Raw genomic sequence first — 23,032 nt, 5'->3', positions numbered from 1 at the left:
TGAGGTTTTATCCTGTTCCTTGATATGGGACATGCTCCTTTGCTATCTCCTTTTGCCTCACTTTCTGTGATTGCAGTTTCTGTTCTGCAGGCTGCAGGATTGTAGTTCTTGATTCTGCTGTCTTCTTCCCGGTCGATGAGTCTAAGAAACTTGTGCAGGTTTCCTGCTCGGAGGTACTGGTTCTTGCCCACTGGGTGGTGGAGCTGGGTCTTGTCCGTCTGGTGGGCAGGGCTGTGTCAAGGGTTGTATTTATTGGGCAGCTGTATGCTTAGGAAGAATTTAAGCACTTTTCTACTAATGCATGGGGCTGTTTTCACTGTGTTGGTTTTTTGATCCAAAGTGTACCTGCACTGGAACCTACAGGTTGTTGGGTGGGGCCAGTTCTTAGGAGAAAATGGCAGCCTTTCAGAGGGCTCATGCCAGTGAGCACTCCCCAGAACTACTGCTGCCAGTGTCTTTTTCCCTGCAGTAGGCCCCAGCTGCTCTTTGCTTCCACAGGAGACTCTCCAGTTCCAGCAGGTAGATCTGGCCCAGGCGCTTCTGAGGTCATTGCTTTTTTCCCTGGGTCCTAGTGCTTTTGAGACCTTGTGTGCCCCCTCCAGGAATGGAGTTTATGTTTCCCCCAGTCCTGTGGACTTGCTGTGTTCAAACCCTGCTGACCTTCAAAGCTAGATTCTCTGGGGTCTACTCTTGTTGCCAGATCCACAGGCTGGAGGGCCTGACAGGTGGCTTAGAACTGTTGTGCAAGAACTGTGATATAGTTATTTTCTAGTTTGTGGGTTGCCCACTCAGTGGATATAGGATTTGATTTTATCATGATTGTGCTCCTTCTGTGCTGTCTTGTGGGTTTTTCTTTATCTTTGATATCTTTTTTGGTCGGTTCCAGTGTTTTTCTGTTAATGGTTCGGCAGTTGTGATTTTGGGGTTTCCATAAAGAGGTGAGCTCATATCCTTCCACTATGCCATCTTAAGTTTATAATTTACATTTAGTTGATATTTAATTCAGTAATCTCAAAATGTTCCAAAAATAATTTAATGTACTTATCGCTGTAACATTGAGAATATCTGGCATACGGTTTGAAGAGACTGGTAATAAGGAAGGGGGCTTCTATGCTGTTCCACGCACAGTGAGGCTCCTGCAACATCTTCCTAGGACTGCTCCAGATCCCCCAGCTGAACCATAATTACACATCATGTGCCCCAGGCCCCCCACGCCCCAAACTTTGGAGACAGGTGGGGTCTGCATGGTCCACATAATGCTGTCCAAAGCAGGTAGCTAGCAGGGGATCGGTGTGTAAGGGTGGATTTCTTCTGCATTAACATTTTAGTTGTATAGTTCTGTATGTTTTGAGAAACATGCTGCTGTGTAATTATCACCACAGTTAAGTTATAGAATATTTACATCCCCTCAAAACATTCCTTTATATTCATTTGTAGTTAGTTGTCTCTTTATCCTCACCCCCTAACAACTGTTAATTTGCTTTTTGTTCTTGTAGTTTTGCTTTTTTAAGAATGTTTTGTAAATAGAATCATAATGTATGCAACCTTCTGCATCTGTCTTGCTTGGCTTAACATAATGGTTTTGAGACGTCTCCATGTTGCTTAGTATGTCAGTAGTTTGTTCGTTTTCATTGCTCAATAGCATACTGTTGTATAATTGTACCACAGTTCGTCCATGCAATTCTTGGTGGACATTGAGTTTCCAGTTTTTGGCAATTCTGGATAACCCAGCCGTAAATATTTGTGTACAGTCTTTGCATGGACATATGTTTTGTTTCTCTTAGGTAAATATCTAGGAGTGGGATTACTGTGTTGAAGGGTAAATGATTGCTTACATTTATAAGAAACCGCCAAACTCTTTTCCAAAGTGGCTATACCATTTTGCGTGCCCACCATCTATATGTGAGAGTTCTAGTTGCTTCCATCTTCACCAACGCTTGGTATTGCCTTTTTTTGTTGTTAATTCTCGCTATTCTAATAACTGTAACAGTATCTCTTTGTGGGCTTAATTTTTATGTCTCTAAAAACTAATGATGTTGAGCATTTATTTGTCATTCTTACCTCTTCCTTGATGAAATGTCAGTTTAAGTATTTTGGCTTTTTTTTTTTTAAGGTTTTGCTTATTTATTTGACTGTGCTAGGTCTTATTTGCAGTATGTAGAATCTTTTAGTTGTGTCATGAGGGATCTTTAATCATGGCTTGCAAACACTTAGTTGTGGCATGGAAACTCTTAGTTGCAGCATGGTGGGATCTGGTTCCCCAAACAGGAATTGAACCCAGGCCCCCTGCATTGGGAACACGAAGTCTTAGCCACCTGACCACCAAGAAAGTCCATTCTTGGCTATATTTTATTTTTTAAATATTAAAAAAAATTTACTTGGCTGCACTAGGTCTTAGTTGTGGTACACGGGATCTTCGATCTTTGTTGTGGTACTCAGCATCTTTAGTTGTGGTGTGTGAACTCTTTTGTTGTGGCGCGTGGGATTGAGTTCCCTGACCAGGATCAAACCCGGGCCCTCTGCATTGGGAGCATGGAATCTTAGCCACTGGACCAGCACGGAAGTCCCTTGGTTATTTTTTTAAAGATAAAATTAATTATAACAAAATTCACTCTTAATAGTTTTTAAGTATACAATTTAGTGTTTTTTTCAATATTTATGAAATTTTTAAAGATTTTTATATATTTTTGGCTACACTGGGTCTTTGTTGCTGTGCACAGACTTTCTCTACTTGTGGTGAGCGGGGGCTACATGAGTGGGCTTCTCAATGCAGTGACTTCTCTTAGTGTGGAGCACAGGTTCTAGGGTGTGCAGGCTTCAGTAGTTGTGGCTCAAGGTGTTTGTTGCCCCATGACACATGGGATCATCCTGGAGCAGGGTTTGAACCTGTGTCCCCTGCATTGACAGGTGGATTCTTAACCACTGGACTACTAGGGAAGTCCCCAGAAAAATATAGCCACAAAAAGTATTCTTAAACCTATTATCAGTTATTCCATAATACCCCTTTCCTCTGGCTGTGTGTGTGCGCACGCACATGCTTAGTTGTGTCTGACTCTCTGCATCCCTATAGACTGTAGCTTGCCAGACTCCTCTGTCCACGGAATTTTCCAGGCCAGAATACTGGAGTGGCTTGCCATTTCCTTCTTTAAGGGATCTCTCCAACCCAGAAATCGAACCCATGTCTCTTGTGTCTCCTGCATTGGCAGGTGGATTCTTTACCCCTGCACCACCTGGGAAGCCCTTCCCCTCGCCCTTTGCAATCACTAATCATTCTGTCTGTATAGACTTGCCCATTTTGGATATTTCACATAAATATAACCTTACAGTCATATAGCGTATGATCGTGTCTCTCTTGTCAGCATTATGTGGTAAAGGTTAATCCATGTTATAGCATGTGTCAGTACTTTGTTCCTTTTTATTGCCAAATAATATTCCTTTGTATAACTGTGCCACATTTTATTTATCCATTTATCATTTGATGCACATTTTAATTGTACTTTTTGGTTATTGTGAATAATCTACTTTGAATGCTTATAGTCAAGTTTTTGTGCATGTGTGTTTGTGTGTATTTGTTCTTTTCTCTTAGTATATTTCTAGAAGTAGAATTTGCTGAAGTGTAACTCTAACATTTTAAGGAACTGTCAGAATGTTCCACAGCAGGTATACCATTTCATGTATCCATCAGCAAAGTATGAAGGTTCCAACTTCTCCATATGCTCTTAAAAATTGTTATTATCTGTCTTTTTTGATTATTTCCATCCTTGAGGGTGTGATGGTTGTGCTTTTACTTGGAACATATCTGTGTCTTTTTATTGAAAAGGGATTTCTTGTGATTGTATGTAGTTGGGTCATGCTTTTAGATTAAATCTGGCAATCTTTGCCTTTTAATTGGGGTCTTTAGATCATTTACATTTCCAGTAATTAATGCTGTAATTGGATTTAAATCTACCACCTTGCTGCTTGCTTTGTCTTTTCCTCATCTGTTCTATATTCCTTTTTTTCTTTTTCTGCCTTCTTTTAGATTAATTGAGTATGTTTTATGATCCTGTGTTATCTTCATTTTGGCTTATTAGTCTTTAGTAAAATTTTTTTTATTTAGCTATTACCTTATTTTTATGCAATATGTCTTTAGTTTATTGTAACCTGTTGTTAAATAATATCACTTCATCTTGTTATATTTCAAATTTCTGCACTTTTTTTATTGTTATACATTTTAAGATATGTATTGAAATCCATGGTATATTGTTACTATTTTGCTTTAGATCATGGGTTAACAAGCTTTTTATTTTTTAATTGAAGAATAATTGCTTTATAGAATTTGACAAGCTTGCTTTTTAATGGGATATAAATAGTTTTGCTGACTGTATAATTCCTGTCTCAGCTCTCTTACCTGCCATTGTTGGGAGAACACAACCATAGACATTCTGTAAACAAATGAGTGTGACCAATTCAGCCTGCAAGCAGTAGTTTGTCAACCCATGTTTTAGACAGTGAACTATTTTTAAAATCATTAACAATGAGAAAAACATGTGTTTTATATTTACATCTTTTTTGTTGTTTTAATTCTAAACTTTAAACTTTTTATTTTGTCTTGGGGTATAGTTGATTTTAACAGTGTTGTGGTAGTTTCAGGTGAACAGCAAAGGGACTCAGTTATACATATACACATATCCATTCTCTCCTAAACCCCATTCCCATCCAGGCTGGCACATAACATGGAGCAGTAAATTTATCTTAATTTGTAATATTTTTAGTGCTTTTCATTTCTTTGTAAGTTGACATATGTTATCATACTCCTGCTGGAACAACTACTTATGAAATTTCTTGTTTATGTTTGCTAGAATAAGTTCTCTGAGTGTGTTAGTTTGAATTTCCCCTTCATTTTTGAAAGATATGTTCCATGTGTGTGTAATGCTGATTAATAGCTTTTGTCTTTTAGTACATTGAAAATGTCATTCCATTGTCTTCTTCCTTGCATAATTTGTGGCAAGAAATTTGATGTAACTCTTACCATTGTTTCTTTTAATGCAATGTGTCATTTTCTACCTTCAAAGTTTTCTTTCTAGTTCTCAATAGTTTGATTATGTTACATGTAATTTTGTTCTGTTGTATTTATTTTTGTCTGGCTTTCTCTGAGTGTCTTGGAACTGTGATTTGGCTTCTTTTTTTTCATTTGTTTTAGAAAATTTTTGTCCATTATTTCTTCAAATATTTCTCTAATTTTCTTCTTCTATTTTTGGGTCTCTAATTACACATATGTTGTGTGTTAGTTGCTCAGTCGTGTCCAACTCTTTGCGACTCCATGGACTGTAGCCCGCCAGGCTCCTCTGTCCGTGGGATCCTGGCAAGAATACTGGAGTGGGTTGCCATTTCCTTCTCCAACACATATGTTAGGCAGCTTAATTATTATCTCTTGCTTGCTATATCCTGTTTTTGCTTTATTGGTTTTCATGCCATTTTTTCCTCTTTGTGTTTCAGTTTGATTAATTTTTCTTAACCCATCTTCACGTTTACTAGACCTTTGCCATTTATGTGAGTAGGAACACTGTAAATTAAATTCTGTGAGTGAAATTTTCTGGACCGTATATAGTAGGTTTTTTTGTTTGTTTGTTTGTTTTAATTATTTTCGTGTTTTATTTTCGGCCACCCTGCACAGCTTATGGAATCTTAGTTCCTTGACCAGAGATTGAACCTGCATGCTTGGTAGTGAAAGTGTGGAGTCTTAACCACCGACTTCCAGGTAATTCCCTGATAGGTTGGATTTGGACCACAGCCCATGAGGAAATGAGCTTGAATTTGGACCACAACCCATGAGGAAGTCAGCTTAGGGTTACAGATTCTTAGGGGACCTTTTTTTTTTTCCATTTTACTCAATACCATGGTATGGATAGACGAGTTTCTTTTATTTTACATACTGAGAGACAAGTTTTTTTTCCCCCCTCCCTAGACTGAGGGTGGAATCCTTTAATTCAGGATTATCTTAATAACTCCTTACTTTGGATGGTGCCTAGATTTTATCTTCTGTTTTAAATCCTGTTTCTTTGACAGTTTGGATGCTCAAGGTGAAAACCAGTTTATTGCTTTCTTCTTGAGTTGTTCAGTTGCAAAGTTGTGTTCAACTCTTTGTGACCCCATGGATTGCAGCACACCAGGCTTCCCTGTCCTTCACTATCTCCTGGAGTTGGCTCAAATTCATGTCCACATTTCACTTCATTTTGGCCCTCTGTATTTCTTTTTTTATTCTGTTTTAATGAGATGTAATTGACAAAAAAGCATTGTGTATGTTTAAGGTGTACAGCTTAATGATTTGGCTTACATACATTATGAAATGTTTGTCACCTAAGTTTAGTGAACATTTATCTCATAGATACAATTAAAGAATAGAGAAAAATATTTTTTCTTTGTGATGAGAACTCTTAGGACTTACTCTACAACTTGATATATAACATACAGTAATGTTAATTATATTTACTATGTTAAACACTGCATCTCTAGTACTTACTTGTCTTAGAGGGAGTTTGTACCTTTTGACTGCCTTTATCCAATTCCCCTTCCCTCACTCCCTGCTTCTCATAACTACAAATCTGATTTCTTTTTCTATGAGTTAGTGTGTTTTTAAAGTATAATTGACCTAAAATGTTATGTTAGTTCCTGTTATACATCATAGTGATTTGATATTTCTGTACATTTCAAAATGATCACCATGGCAAATCTAGTTGTGATATGTCACCACAGAAAGATGTTGTTGAGTGTGACCCCCATGCTGTACATTTTATACCTTTGACTCATTTATTTTGCACCTGGAATTTTGTTCCTCATTATTTCCCTCACCTGTTTCTTCCCCTTGCCCCTCCTCTCTGGTGGTTGCCTGTTAGTTCTCTGTATCTATATCAGTGTTTCTTTTTTGCTAAGTTTGTTTATTTGTTTTTTAGATTCCACGTATAAGTGAAATCATAGGGTATTTGTCTTCCTCTGACTAATTTCACATATGGGAAGATTTTATTCTTCTTATGGCTGAGTAATATTTCATCATATATTTATGTATGTATATATATGTATATATCTTATGTCTTTTATCCATTCATCTATTGATGGACACTTAGGTTCCTTCCATATCCTATTACAAATAATGATGCAATGAATATATGGGTGAATATATCTTTTCTAATTTGTGTTTCCATTTTCTTCCTATAAATATTCAGGAGTGGAATTGCTGGATCATAGGATAGTTCTATATTTAATTTTTTGAGGTATCTCTATACTGTTTTCTGTAGTGACTGCACCAATTTACATCCCCACCAACAGTGCACGAGGGTTCCCTTTTCTCCACATTGTGGAATATTTGTGGTTGCTCAGCAAAATGTTAAAAAAATTTTTTTTTCTTTGTCCTGGATGTCTGCTCTACAAGATGCCAATAATAGAAGTCTTACTCAGGCTTTTACAATGTGGAGAGTTGTGAAAGGCTGAGTAATTTAATTGCATTTTTACTAAGGGATTTAGGTTGTTGTTTGTTTTTGTTTTGCTAAAAAACTATGAAATAAAAAAAATTTGCATGTAGGCCTTTGTGCACACAGGCAAAGTTATTTCATCATCATGGAATGAGACAAAGGAATAAGATACGATCATTCTTATTTAGCTTTTTCTATGCTATATAATTTGTGGATTCCTTAAATACCACTAAAATATGTTTTTATATTCTAAAAATTTCCCACCCAGACAAAATACATTATCATAAGCATATCGTTGTTTCTGAATAGTGTGTGTCCAGGTTACCATACTTTGCAAGTGTAGCCAAAAGACAGCATTGCCACTGATTCTAGGTTGTGTTTTGGCAGGGAATAACACTGTGGATACGTGCTGAATCATTAGAAAACGGAAGTTATGTACCAAACTGCATGGCAGTTCAGAACACAGCTTCTGATGTTTCTCAAATAAAACCAGACGTCATTGTAAAATTATGTTTTTCAGATGGCATAGTTACAAATAAATGAGGAAATGAAACAGCAGGCTACGCATCATTGGTAGATTACGTACATAGCCACATGGCATTGATTTCCAGTGTAGAGGCTTTTTTACAAAGCAGTGACAATTGTAGGTTATGTAATACTGAGGATTAATAAGTACATTTTGGATATATCATTTGTTATATGAAAATAAATTTTCATTTCATGCTCTATTTTTCCTTTGCAGCACATTCTGAGCTGTAGAACAGTATCTACCATTTGGCTTTCCATAAACCATCAGGCAAGATACCTTTGAGAGTCTCTACTTTGAGAAGTAGTGTACATAATACTTATTATATACCACTCATCAGTTCAGTCGCTCAGTCGTGTCCGACTCTTTGCGATCCCATGAATTGCAGCACACCAGGCCTCCCTGTCCATCACCAACTCCCGGAGTTCACCCAAACTCATGTCCATCGAGTCGGTGATGTCTTCCAGCCATCTCATCCTTTGTCGTCCCCTTCTCCTCCTGCCCCCAATCCTCCCAGCATCAGAGTCTTTTCCAGTGAGTCAACTCTTCCCATGAGGTGGCCAAAGTATTGGAGTTTCAGCTTCAACATCGGTCCTTCCAAAGAACACCCAGGACTGATCTCCTTAGAATGGACTGGTTGGATCTCCTTGCAGTCCAGGGGACTCTCAAGAGTCTTCTCCAGCACCACAGTTCAAAAGCGTCAATTCTTCGGCGCTCAGCTTTCTTTATAGTCTTAACTCTCACATCCATACATGACCACTGGAAAAACCATAGCCTTGACTAGATGGACCTTTTTTGGCAAAATAATGTCTCTGCTTTTGAATATGCTATCTAGGTTGGTCATAACTTTCCTTCCAAGGAGTAAGCGTCTTTTAATTTCATGGCTGCAGTCACCATCTGCAGTGATTGTGGAGCCCCAAAACGTAAAGTCTGACACTGTTTCCACTGTTTCCCCATCTATTTCCCATGAAGTGATGGGACCAGATGCCATGATCTTAGTTTTCTGAATGTTGAGTTTTAAGCCGACTTTTTCACTCTCCTCTTTCACTTTCATCAAGAGGCTTTTTAGTTCCTCTTCACTTTCTGCCATAAGGGTGGTGTCATCTGCATATCTGAGGTTATTGATATTTCTCCCAGCAATCTTGACTCCAGCTTGTGCTTCTTCCAGCCCAGCGTTTCTCATGATGTACTCTGCATATACGTTAAATAAGCAGGGTGACAATATACAGCCTTGACGTACTCCTTTTCCTATTTGGAACCAGTCTGTTGTTCCATGTCCAGTTCTAACTGTTGCTTCCTGACCTGCATATAGGTTTCTCAAGAGGCAGATCCGGTGGTCTGGTATTCCCATCTCTTGAAGAGTTTTCCACAGTTTATTGTGATCCACACAGTCAAAGGCTTTGGCATAGTCAATAAAGCAGAAATAGATGTTTTTCTGGAACTCTCTTGCTTTTTCGATGATCCAGCAGATGTTGGCAATTTGATCTCTGGTTCCTCTGCCTTTTCTAAAACCAGCTTGAACATCTGGAAGTTCATGGTTCACGTATTGCTGAAGCCTGGCTTGGAGAATTTTGAGCATTACTAGCATGTGAGATGAGTGCAATTGTGCGGTAGTTTGAGCATTCTTTGGCATTGCCTTTCTTTGGGATTGGAATGAAGACTGACCTCTTCCAGTCCTGTGGCCACTGCTGAGTTTTCCAAATTTGCTGGCATGTTGAGTGCAGCAGTTTCACAGCATCATCTTTTAGGATTTGAAATAGCTCAACTGGAATTCCCACCTCCACTAGCTTTGTTTGTAGTGATGCTTTCTAAGGCCCACTTGACTTCACATTCCGGGATGTCTGGCTCTAGGTGAGTGATCACACCATCGTGATTATCTGGGTCATGAAGATCTTTTTTTGTATAGTTCTTCTGTGTATTCTTGCCACCTCTTAATATCTTCTGCTTCTTTTAGGTCCATACCATTTCTGTCCTTTATCGAGCCCATCTTTGCATGAAATGTTTCCTTGGTATCTCTAATTTTCTTGAAGAGATCTCTAGTCTTTCCCATTCTGTTATTTTCCTCTATTTCTTTGAATAGCTATCTTCAAAGTAACATCTAATAACTCATTTTTTTTTTCTTTTTGACACCAGATAAAGGTATTTTCTAAAGACTTTCCCCAGAAATCCAAATGTTTCTGGGGACTCCTTCCAATCCTCAATACAATGTGTCTTTGGCATTTTAAAAATTGAGGACTATGAAAATGAGTATACTACCCAAAGCAATTTATAGATTCAATGCAATCCCTATCAAGCTACCAACAGTATTCTTCACAGAGCTAGAACAAATAATTTCACAATTTATATGGAAAACCCAAAAACCTCGAATAGCCAAAGCGATCTTGAGAAAGAAGAATGGAACTGGAGGAATCAACCTACCTGACTTCAGGCTCTACTACAAAGCCACAGTTATCAAGACAGTATGGTACTGGCACAAAGACAGAAATATTGATCAATGGAATAAAATAGAAAGCCCAGAGATAAATCCACGCACATATGGACACCTTATCTTTGACAAAGGAGGCAAGAATATACAATGGATTAAAGACAATCTCTTTAACAAGTGGTGCTGGGAAATCTGGTCAACCACTTGTAAAAGAATGAAACTAGACCACTTTCTAACACCATACACAAAAATAAACTCAAAATGGATTAAAGATCTAAACGTAAGACCAGAAACTATAAAACTCCTAGAGGAGAACATAGGCAAAACACTGTCCGAGATACATCACAGCAGGATCCTCTATGACCCACCTCCCAGAATATTGGAAATAAAAGCAAAAATAAACAAATGGGACCTAATTAACCTTAAAAGCTTCTGCACATCAAAGGAAACTATTAGCAAGGTGAAAAGACAGCCTTCAGAATGGGAGAAAATAATAGCAAATGAAACAACCGACAAACAACTAATCTCAAAAATATACAAGCAACTCCTACAGCTCAACTCCAGAAAAATAAACGACCCAATCAAAAAATGGGCCAAAGAACTAAATAGACATTTCTCCAAAGAAGACATACAGATGGCTAACAAACACATGAAAAGATGCTCAACATCACTCATTATCAGAGAAATGCAAATCAAAACCACTATGAGGTACCATTTCACACCAGTCAGAATGGCTGCGATCCAAAAGTCTGCAAATAATAAATGCTGGAGAGGGTGTGGAGAAAAGGGAACCCTCTTACACTGTTGGTGGGAATGCAAACTAGTACAGCCACTATGGAGAACAGTGTGGAGATTCCTTAAAAAACTGGAAATAGAACTGCCTTATGATCCAGCAATCCCACTGCTGGGCATACACACTGAGGAAACCAGAAGGGAAAGAGACACGTATACCCCAATGTTCATTGCAGCACTGTTTATAATAGCCAGGACATGGAAGTAACCTAGATGTCCTTCAGCAGATGAATGGATAAGAAAGCTGTGGTACATATACACAATGGAGTATTACTCAGCCATTAAAAAGAATACATTTGAATCAGTTCTAATGAGGTGGATGAAACTGGAGCCTATTATACAGAGTGAAGTAAGCCAGAAGGAAAAACATAAATACAGTATACTAACGCATATATATGGAATTTAGAAAGATGGTAACAATAACCCGGTGTACGAGACAGCAAAAGAGACACTGATGTATAGAACAGTCTTATGGACTCTGTGGGAGAGGGAGAGGGTGGGAAGATTTGGGAGAATGGCATTGAAACATGTAAAATATCATGTAAGAAACGAGTTGCCAGTCCAGGTTCGATGCACGATACTGGATGCTTGGGGCTAGTGCACTGGGACGACCCAGAGGGATGGTATGGGGAGGGAGGAGGGAGGAGGGTTCAGGATGGGGAACACATGTATACCTGTGGCGGATTCATTTTGATATTTGGCAAAACTAATACAATTATGTAAAGTTTAAAAATAAAATACAATTAGGAAAAAAAAAATTGAGGACTAAACCAAATTTTCTGTAATTTTTTTTTGAATTTTGTCTATGTAATTATTCTTTGAAGTAGACATTTGCATTTACTCCATACTCATCCCTGTTTAAAATTTTCAAGGCTAAGATGTCCTCAGGCTTGTAAGTAGATTGGTCAGCTTTGATGACATCTCTTTGGCCTTTGAAGTTGGCCCAGTTCAGTATAGATACCTCAGGGGTGTATGGTCATGGAAAAACATGTTTTTGTTGAGTGTTCTTGCTTTCTAGTAATTTTATTTTCTGCTCAAGGGATTTAGTATCTGTTCAGATACTTTATTTTTAAAGACCACATAAGTAATGACTTGACCTCTAATCTTAGCTTTGAAAATTTCCCAGACACTAATAAAGATAATGTCTAATGACCTATTATTTGAGAATACTACTCACTGGCTAGCAATCAGTGCTATTTAAAAATGTATATTTTACTCTGAAAATTATTTCCTTGGCCAAAAGCCTTTGTTAGTAAAATTGTGCGTATAATGACATAATTTGGTAACTCGGGCCTTGATTTGTAATACTTTTTATATGTTGTCACCAAGACTTACTACAGTTCAAAACAACTCTTTTCCTTGAATACTACACTAAATAATTAGTTCTGAGAAAAATATTCTGTAAACTGTAGTCTTATCAGAAATAGCACCTGTCTCTTGGACTAATAATATGAGTATTTTGGACACAAAGCATTACATGGTAATCCTTGTTTTGCATGAATGTGGGCTATCTTTGCAGTAAATATATGAATAAGATTTTTGCAAAGGGTCAAGTTAGTACTGAAGACTAGGATTATCAATTAAATTTCCTGGACTGTCTTTGTCAGGACACATGCTTAATAATTTGTGGAGTGAAAGAAAGAATCACACCATACTGTGTTATATGTGTGTCAGGGTGTATTCATGAAGAGAGGAAAAAAGTTTCCTCCTAGGTGTCTGGGCAAAGCTAGAGTTGTCCTTTTTTGGTTTTTTTTGTCTGTGATAACAGACCCACTTAGTAAGAACCTACCTAGATACAGTGTTGTTTTTGTGAGATACGGTGTTGTTTTTGTGCCCTTGGTAGAGGAAACATTCTGTTGCTAACTTAATGTGCTTTCTTGTATGGGTTCTTAAGAGATGATGTTTAGTTTTTTGCTAAACTCTTAAGTTATATGCAAAGAGAAGAAACAGTCTGTGTAATTATTTTTTTTTTAAATTTTTTATAACTGAGTTGGATAATTCTTAAAAGAGATTTGAGTAATTGAGATTTTCCCTTGCTTCCAGTGGAAGGGAAATATTTCAGTTTACTTACTTTAGGCTATAAAAATAGTTTGTTCTTCCTTTGCCTGCAGCAAGACTTATGAACATAAAGTCCCAAAACAGTTTTAGTATTAATTTTTAAAGGTTCCCCATATTTCTTCCCTCATCTTCTGTAACTAATGTGTCTGGATGTAAAATGGAAAAAGTTGAAAATTGCCACTGTGCTTTTTGAGCTTTTCAGAGGTATTATACACTCTGGATATAGTAAAAGATACTGGGGCTTATACAGTGCTTTTTGTGTGAGGAACTCATATAAACACTAATGCATTGATCCTAACACAGTAGTTGATTGTGACTTGAAAAGGTCATGAGTTACTGCTGTTACAGAGAAAATTTTTTAAAGATTGGAGGAAGAGCTGTGGTTTACAAATATTGTTTGAAAGATATCTAGATAAAATTTGATACAGAAAACTGAAAAATTAAAATTGGGGCGGATTTTTATTATTTGTTCAGTTTTCTTTTAGCCTGCAATAGATTTTTATCTCCCTTACTTTTTTTCTTGTCTGTGAATATCCTTGAAGCCTGATTCCCTTCTTGAAGGCAAAATTTACTTTTAAACTTTTATTCCTTCTCAGCCAAGAAGGCTTCAGCCTGAGGACGTTTCGTGAGGAAGTTGGTCATATTAACATAATAATGCATTTTATTTGTTCTGAGTTGGGAGATGATCCTTCTGGTTTTCTTCGTTTAGTATTTGTGGCATATGGTTATTGATAAACATAGTGGTCAAGTGGCTTAATCTTCAACCATTTGTGTTTTTAGGTTTATTCTTCAATCCAAGGAGGCGATTCATAATCAGCTGTTAGAGAAACAGAAGATAGCAGAAGAAAAAATTAAAGAATTGGAAGTAAGTAGGTTTTGAGTGAATAATGATAGCTGTAGTCAGTTTTTAGGCGAAAAGTAATGATCTCATTTTGTCACATGAAATGAAAATGTGTGCCTACCAAGGTCATGTCACATTGTTTTTATTTTTTCTGATTGTGCTAGAGCTAATGATGCAGTCTTTTTATGGCAGTGTATGACCAAAAAAAAAAAAAAAAGACTAGTCTCTTAAAACTTTAGGGAGTTTTGGATACTTTAGGATAGGATATTGTTAACCTGAATGTGTTTCTTCCATTTCCTTTGAGTGAACATGTTTATTTTTAAAAAATAAAAGCACAGTGTGTATGTGAATACCACATATTGTGGCAGATGGGTGTGAGAGTGGGTAATGATAATAGTAGTTAAAGAATCTAGATATATGACTCTTACATGTTGTAATTCTACATAAGGACAGAGTGAGTAGTAAGCTGTAATTGGGCTTCCCTGGTGGCTCAGACAGTAAAGAATCTGCCTGCAATGCAGGAGACCTGGGTTCAGTCCCTGAATTGGGAGGATTCCCTGAAGGAGGGCATGGCAACCAAGCGAAAACTAATTATTTATCTGAAGGATAGTGCTCCAGTCAAGAAAACAATCTTTTTTTTCTTAAGGAAAAAGATGATAGGTAAGAAAAATAACTTTATAAGTGTTTGGAAAATAGGGAGTTTATTATTATCATCTTCTTACACATTAAAACCTTTGCTGTTGCTGTTTAGTTGTACGACTCCGTGTCTGACTCTTTGTGATCCCATGGACTGTAGCCTGCCCGGCTCCTCTCTCCAGGAACACTGGAGTGGGTTGCCATTTTTTTCTCCAGGAGATCTTCCCAACACAGGGATTGAACTGGGGTCTCCTGCATTGCAGGTGGATTCTTTACCAGATGAGCTTTCAGGGAAGGCACCTGGGAAGTCCTTAAAACCTTTAATGAAATAGTTTTCTTGGACTTTGGTGAATGGTCTATCCTCTGTGTAGTAAAAGTTGGATAGGACAAAAAATTGGTCATTATTTTTGGGGACCAAGATTTCCTGAGATGGGGGTGGATACAGTGACTTCATAGGTCACTTTATCTAATTTCTTTGAATACTATTTGAGGCAGTGGTTCAGAATCTGACTCAGCCTTTTACTGAATTGATGAGACATCCCTTATAGCCTTTTGGGGATTTCTCAAGGACACCAACTTGGCATGGCCTGGGCAAGGATGTGGTGTTTTAGGTTACTTAGGCTTATTTTTGTTTGACTACTGATAAAAATTTAAGCAGACTTGATAATGGCTTTGTAGCTTAGAAAATGTATTGTGAAACAAAACAAATAAACAACAGAAAAAAGAAAACTTACCTTGTAGTAATCAGGTTTTTATTATTTCCTACTTTATCATTTTTGTCAGCCCAACTCTTCTAGGTTGAGTTTTCCAAACAAAAATACCTTAAAAAAAAAAAACTGAACAAAACTATTTCATGTAGAGTACCAAAAAAAAAAGAAAATGTGTTTTTGCAATTGTTGATAAATATATCTAAACATTGTCCTGATGAATAAGTGGCAAAGTAATATGTAAATAATTCTTTTTATGAAAACAAACAAAAGCCAAGATCTGTATATGAACATTGAGTATGATTGTTGTAAGTGTGTATTAAATTAACACTAGTTACCCTAAGGAAATTAGATGGGATGTGGCTGTAATTGTTTTTTTCTTATAACCTCTGTGTTGGATAAATTGTAACAAGTATATGTTAACTTTCATAGTTAAAAAGAAACATCAAGGTGTAAAATTGCCACAGATGATGATTTTAGCATACTATTTAGCTCTGGTGAATATCAGGAAATTCATTTTCCAAGTTTCCTTTCATGGAGTCTCTCAAATACTGGTAAGAGTATTCTGATATCTGTCAGATGATAGAATAGATTAGCTCGCTTTTTGGTATTTGAAATGCTTGTTAACAACTATAAAAAGAGTAATTCTGTCTGGGAACTTCCTCTTCTTCTTCCTACCAACTCTGTTAATCCTTAAGATCTTAGTTTAGGGCTACTTCTGAGAAGCATCTTCTGATTCCTCAGTATTCAATTAAGTGCTTTCCCCTTGTTCTAATTTTTCTAGTTTCATAGCACAATGTGAGGATTTGAGCCTATAAACTATTATCAGTTGAAGTCATTACAAATATTACTTCCTATTACTTGGGAAGCCTGATACAGATTCAGAGCTCTAAATAGTTTTTCCCAAGGTCTTCCAGTTATTACTCTGCCTTTCAAATATAGTCTCTTCTTTTGAGCATTAGTATTTCTTGCCAGTCCAACATAATTATCATTATTGTTAATAATTTTGAACCCTCAGATACCTTACTATTAAGTTGAGGAAGCATAATTTATACAATAACTCTGCAGACTAAGGCCAGGCTGCTTCGTTTAGCACCTATCATCCCTTATGAAGTAAGGTTTTTGGTTTGGGTCAAGAGTTCCAGTTTCTGACCTGGTTCGCTGGGTATGCCTCTGCATCCCCTACCAGTAGTCTATATAAATGACACTGTGGATCAGCCATGATGTAGCATAGGTGCTGGTCTGATCTGAGAGCCCACCTTCGTTAGTATTTTTTAGACTGCCTTTTCTCCACCTCCATTCTTAGTTTCTTTTTGCCCTCTCCATATTTTTTTCCCCTAGTCCTTAACTTATGAGTGCAAGGATTACCTGGAATTTGTTTAGCTTTTAATAACGCTAGTATGCTGTGCCGACATTGTCAACTAGCCTGGTATCTCACTTTCTGGCCCTTTTCCTCTTCTGAAGCAAAAGTGGGAATACTGTAATGTTGCACTCAAGTCCTTAGTTCCCCAACCAGGGATTAGACCCATGGCCCCTGCAGTGGAAGCCCAGAGTCTTACCCACTGGACCTCCAGGGGAGTCTCTGCTCTCATGTCCTCTTGATAGGGAGTTCTGTTACCTACTAGAAGGGTAGAAATAAGTACCATGTTAACCTTGGGAAGATAGGCTGTCTTTTTCTTTTTAAAATTCAGTATTTTACATTTTAATACCCCTATGTTGGTTTTTCAGGCTATAATCAGTTTCTTGGGTTAGGTTAGGAAGTGACTTCATAACAGACTCACAATGTGATAGTGTTGTATAGATTTTTACCTTTCCTTTATAAAGATGATTGATCAGGTTCTGGGAGCAAATGTCACAGTTTCATCCTCGTGGTGATTAGCAGACCAATGATGCTACTCCAATTGAAGAGAAAAAATAAAATGATGCCTTTAGTATGGTAGAGTAACCATGTTGTTTATGTCATTGAGGGAATTCATTTTTTTTTTTTTAAATACTGATAACAAATAACTTTAAGGAAGCTGCCTGAGTATATAACACACAATACAGTATATGCTATTAGAAAGTATAAAATTGTACTTCTTAAAAATGACATACATATAATTGGGGTTTCTGATTAGGACTTCATGTGTCTCATCTGTCTGTATATAAATAATTTTTGAAATATACAGCATTGCTACATAAAGAAAGTACAAGTTTTTATTTTTTTGAGATTTAAGAGTTTAATTAGACACCCTGTCATTAAACTCACAGACACTTTTGAGGTATCAGACACAAAATACAGTAGTAATGTAGTGTTGTTTGTTCAGCTGTGTCCGACTCTTTGCGACCCAATGGACTGTAGCCCGCCAGGCTCTTCTGTCTGTGGGATTTTCCAGGCAAGAATCCTGGAGTGGATTGCCATCCCCTTCTTGGGGAAAGTACAAGTTTTTAAAAGTTTTATTTTTTTTATGGCTGCTCTGGGTCTTTGTTGCTGCTTGCAGGCTTTTTTTGTTGCAGCTACTGTGTAGTTGCAGTGCGGGGCCTTCTCAGTGTGGTGGCTTGTTGGGGGTGTGGGCTCAGTAGTTGTGGTCCACAAGCTTAGTTGCCCCGCAGCATATGGCATCTTCCTGAACCAGGGATTGAACCTGCGTGCCCTGCACTGGCAGGCGGATTCCTAACCACAGGACCACCAGGGAAGACCTGAGTTGTTTTTTGTTTGTTTTTTTTTTAATTTCAGTTTTAGTTAAAGTGACCTAAAACCTTATTGATGGATTGAAGAGATATGTATCTTCTAAAGAGTGAAAAATACATCCTATATTTTTGCTCACTTTTGGGGGGTAAAAAAAAAACAACAACAAAATTACTTGTGGACTTTTACAGTTGCAAAAACTTAGATTCAGCATTTAGATGAGCTAGAGCTGAATTTTTGACCCCTTTTGCCTTTGACTCTCAAGTATTTGGAATACTTGAGATAACTGTAAGCTTTCAGTGATGTGTTTGAATACATTTTGACCATCATTCTCCTGTGTTCTCTCTCATTGAATTACTGCTTCAGGCTCATCTGCCTAAAGTCTAAGATTCACCTTATATTTTAGGCACATGCAAATATTGGTTGACCACTTTCCTTCCTCTCTTTTTCTGACGTGGTTCCCACCCTTCCACCACCCAGGTTAGCTCAGCAATGACACAATAAAAATAAGAATAAGGAAATTAAGACATCTGCCCTGCATAATACCACTCTGACGCAGAATGTTTCAATCCCAGAGTTGTGAAATAGCTCTCCAGCCCATGCTATAAGTAAAATCTGAGAAACTGTGAAAGTCCTGACTCTTCCATAAAAATGGCTATTATGGTCAGATGATAGTTCCTGAAACAAGTTGAAAGACTAGTGGTAAGAAAAGTGGATAGGAGGTGCCTGTGACACTCTGCAGTTGGCTGAGTTCTGAGACTCTGATGAGAAAATGTTTTGGAGTAGTTCCCATGATTAAGGATATTTCACTCTGCCTAAGGAGGATCATTTTTTCCACAGCATGGGTGGTGACTGGTAGGCACTTGGATGGATGCCTAGTTTTTGCCCTAAATACTTCACTTTTGAGCTGGTACCTTTGTGTGTATGATGGGACACCCTCTTTGGAGGTGATGTCAGGTGGACACTACTGTATGTTAAGCACTGATTCTTACCTGTGTTTTCAATGAAGAGAGAGGGGCAGGTGAGAGCAAAGCCAGTGGCAGAATGTTTTACATATATTAAACAAGAATTATACCCAGTGGTTCATCTGCTTGCATACCTCAAAGTTTAGAATCCATTAAAAAATTCGTCATTTCTTTATTTTGTAGTGAAATACGGCATTTACAGAAATATGTATTAAAATTCATGTAGTTTAATCAGTAATGATAAAGCAGTCACCTGTAACAATCATCCAAGTCAGGAAATCAAACATTGACAGGACACCAGAGTGCCACCCGCTTCCATTCACCTGTTCTCCCCCTCCCCCAGGCAACTGTAAATTCTGGATATTTATTTTCTTTTATAAAAAGTTTTACTACCTCTGTAGGTACCCCTCAAAAGTTTTTGAACTTTATGTGAACAAAATCAATCTCCATATTTTTTGCTTTTCTTCTTTCCCTCAACATTGTGTCTGTAAACTATTCGATATGTTCATGTTGAGATTGTGATTTGTTCATTTTCATTGCTGTATGTAGTCCGTTATATAGTTGCACCACAATTTATCTTTCCAGACAGCTCATTTTTAAAATTTTTAATTGGAGAATGATAGCTTTACAGTGTTGTGTTGGTTTCTGCCATATATCAACATGAATCAGCCATTGGTATACATATGTCCCCTGCCTCTTGAACCTCCTTCCCCACATATATCCTATCCCACTGGTCTTGGTTGTTAGAAAGAACTTGGTTGAGTTCCCTGTGTCATACAGCAAATTCCCACTGGTTGTTTTACATATGGTAATGTATTTGATTCAGTGCTAACTCTGTCAGTTTATCCCACCCTCTCCTTCCCCATGTCCACAAGTCCGTTCTGTATGTCTGCATCTCTGTTGTGACCCCCCAAATTGATTGATCAGTACGATTTTTCTAGATTCCATATATATATATATATGCATTAATATATGGTATTTGTCTTTTTCTTTTTGACTTAGTTCACTCTGCATAACAGGCTCTAGGTTCATCCTCAAATTTGTTCTTTTTTATGGCTAATACCCCTTTGAATATATGTACCACCATCATTCATTTGTCGACGGACATCTTAAGTTGCTTCCATGTCCTGGCTGTTTTAAGTAGTGCTGCAGTGAACGTTGGGGTACATGCAGACAGCTCATTTTTACCCTTAAGACAAGATGTTTTCATAAAATATTTGCATAGTTTATCGCTTAGCCTCTTGCTGAGGAGATCTGTTTTCCAGAGACATCTCCTACTCTATCCCAGGAGAGTTTGAGAGTCTAGAGAGAAGTGAAATATAAAATGTCTGTGCTCTAAAAGTTAGCTTGGTGAGTACCCACCTTCAGTAGGAACTAGATAGCTAAGCATGTCTGGTATCTTTAAAATTAAAAAAAGAAATAATTGCAAGTTTAGCAAATCATCTCTTTTCTATGTTGATTTGAATTTGGGAGTCTTGGGTGAAACTTCTCTTATTGTTCCATATGTTGGGATTTCAGATATGAATCAGTTCATTCATTCGGTTGTGTCTGACTCTTTGCGACCCCATGGACTGCAGCATGCTAGGCTTCCCTGTCCATCACCAATTCCCGGAGCTTGCTCAAACTCATGTTCATCGAGTTAGTGATGCCATCCAGCCATCTCATCCTCTGTCGTCCCCTTCTCTTCCTGCCTTCAGTCTTGCCCAGCATCAGGGTTTTTTCACATGGGTCAGTTCTTTGCATCGCGTGGCCAAAGTATTGGAGTTTCAGCTTCAACATCAGTCCTTCCAATGAATATTCAGGACTGATTTCCTTTAGGATAGACTGGGTGGATCTCCTTGCAGTCCAAGGGACTCTCAAGAGTCTTCTCCAACACCACAGTTCAAAAGCATCAATTCTTTGGCACTCAGCTTTCTTTATAGTCCAACTCTCACATCCATACATGACTACTGGAAAAACCATAGCTTTGACTAGATGGACCTTTGTCGACAAAGTAATGTCTCTGCTTTTTAATATGCTGTCTAGGTTGGTCATAGCTTTTCTTCCAAGGAGCAAGTGTCTTTGAATTTCATGGCTGCAGTCACCATCTGCAGTGATTTTGGAGCCCAAAAAAAGTCTGTCACTATTTCCATTGTTTCCCCATCTATTTGCCATGAAATGATGGGACTAGATGCCATGATCTTTATTTTTTTAATGTTGAGTTTTAAGCCAGCTTTTTCACTCTCCTCTTTCACTTTCATCAAGAGGCTCTTTAGTTCTTCGCTTTCTGCCATAAGGGTAGTGTCATCTGTGTATCTGATGAATACTTATCTCTTTGTAGAGCTCATTTGCATTCTCAGCATACATAAAAATGAATGTTTTTAAAATAGTTTTTAGTTACTTAAGACTCAAGTCTAAAAGGGCCTGATGGTTGGAAGGCTAGAGTTATAGTGAACTATATATATATATATATTACACGCACATACACACTGTCTCCATGTCCTGGTGTTTTAGGACATGTAGCTTAATGTAGCTATGTGATCCTCCTCTGTGGCTTTCAGAGGAGAGTGAATCTGAAAAAGCCCATGTATGGTCCTTTTTCTGGTTGAGTATTTATTGGTTATTATCAATATTATCAGTATCTTGGTCAATATATATGTGATATGATTCAAGTGCTAATATTTGCCCAAATGTAAACTGTCTGTGGTGTATTTCATTTCCTCAGCAGAAGTATTTCAGTTCTGGTAAGAACGTAGATGTAACCAGTCCAGATACATTTACCCTTTATTGACCATTTCTTGTTTGTCTGTGAAGTGCATATTACAGATATTTTACACACATACTCCTTTGATTTGATCTGTTCATTTCTGTGTCTTCATTTTGTGATTAAGATTTTAAAAAGGTTTTGCATTCCAGTTAGTCCAGAATTAAGCTTTTTGCATCTTGATTCAGTTATTCTTTTCTTCTAGGATACATTCCCAGGGTGGAACACTTGTCTGTAACCACACCAGACTCTTCCTTTGAATGCTTTAGAGGGTTGTTGACCTCAGCCTTTGCAGCTGTATGCTTTATATGGTCTGTACTTTTCTTTGTCTAACCATAAATGTTTGTCCTTAGCCTCCTCCCTCCCGTGCCTGAGAGTTCCTCCATTCATTTTCAGGCTGCCTAGTGAATTATTTCTTTTGATGAGTTAGAATTTGGATTTTGTTTTCTGTTATTTGTATGCCTCCTTGCTCTTGTAACTTGATGGTAAGGTGAAGTTGGTCGGTATACTTTCTTTGTACTAGATTTTTGGGACTTCCCAGGTGACAGTAGTGGTAAAGAACCGTCTTGCCAATACAGGAGACATGAGATGCAGGTTTGATCCCTGAGTTGAGAAGATCCCCGAGAGGAGGCCATGGCAACCCACTCCATTATTCTTGCCTGGAAAATCCCACAGACAAAGGAGTGTGGAAGGCTACAGTCCATCGGATTGCAGAGAGTCAGATGTGACTAAAGTGACTTTGCACACACAGCACATACTAAATTCTTACTATGATCAGTCTTTATATGGTAGGTCCCCTTTAATCTGAAGTAATAGATGCTGGCCAGAAGAAATGAGTTGTTCAATACTTAATGTGGACAGGCCACACCTGTATTAATGAGCACACTGTATATGTTAACTCAAAAAAACAAGATCCAAACTAATATTTGAACCTGTATAAATAGAGATCTCCAAGTCAGCTAGACTTGTAGTAGAGCATTCGTTACTCTAAATTCCTAATTTAAATACTAAATTCTCATTTAAATGCCTTCTGTTGAGTTATGAGTTCTGGATTCTAGCCCTTGCTGTATTCTAACCCTCGGTGTCCTCATCTGTAAAAGAAGAAGGTTGGACTAGAAGATATCTAGGGTCACTTCTATTACATTTATTGTTAGAACCTTGTTCTTTTTTTGAATTGCCACTTTAGAAGCAAAAATGCCCCCTTAAAATGAAAAGATGAAGGG

At 37.6% G+C, this 23,032-nt stretch overlaps 1 protein-coding gene across 1 annotated transcript in view; it reads left to right on the top strand.

Moving 5' to 3' along the window:
• Nucleotides 1-23,032, top strand: part of PFDN1 (prefoldin subunit 1) — a 73,839-nt gene that overhangs the window by 26,891 nt on the left and 23,916 nt on the right. The window contains 1 exon segment of the mRNA NM_001078062.1: nucleotides 14,030-14,114. Within this exon segment, the coding sequence (NP_001071530.1) occupies nucleotides 14,030-14,114 (85 nt within the window).

This window comes from Bos taurus, chromosome 7 (genome assembly GCF_002263795.3).
Source record: "Bos taurus isolate L1 Dominette 01449 registration number 42190680 breed Hereford chromosome 7, ARS-UCD2.0, whole genome shotgun sequence".
Lineage (NCBI taxonomy): Eukaryota > Metazoa > Chordata > Mammalia > Artiodactyla > Bovidae > Bos > Bos taurus.
The sequence above is the reverse complement of the archived record's forward strand: the minus strand, read 5'-3'. Positions and strand labels throughout refer to the sequence as shown.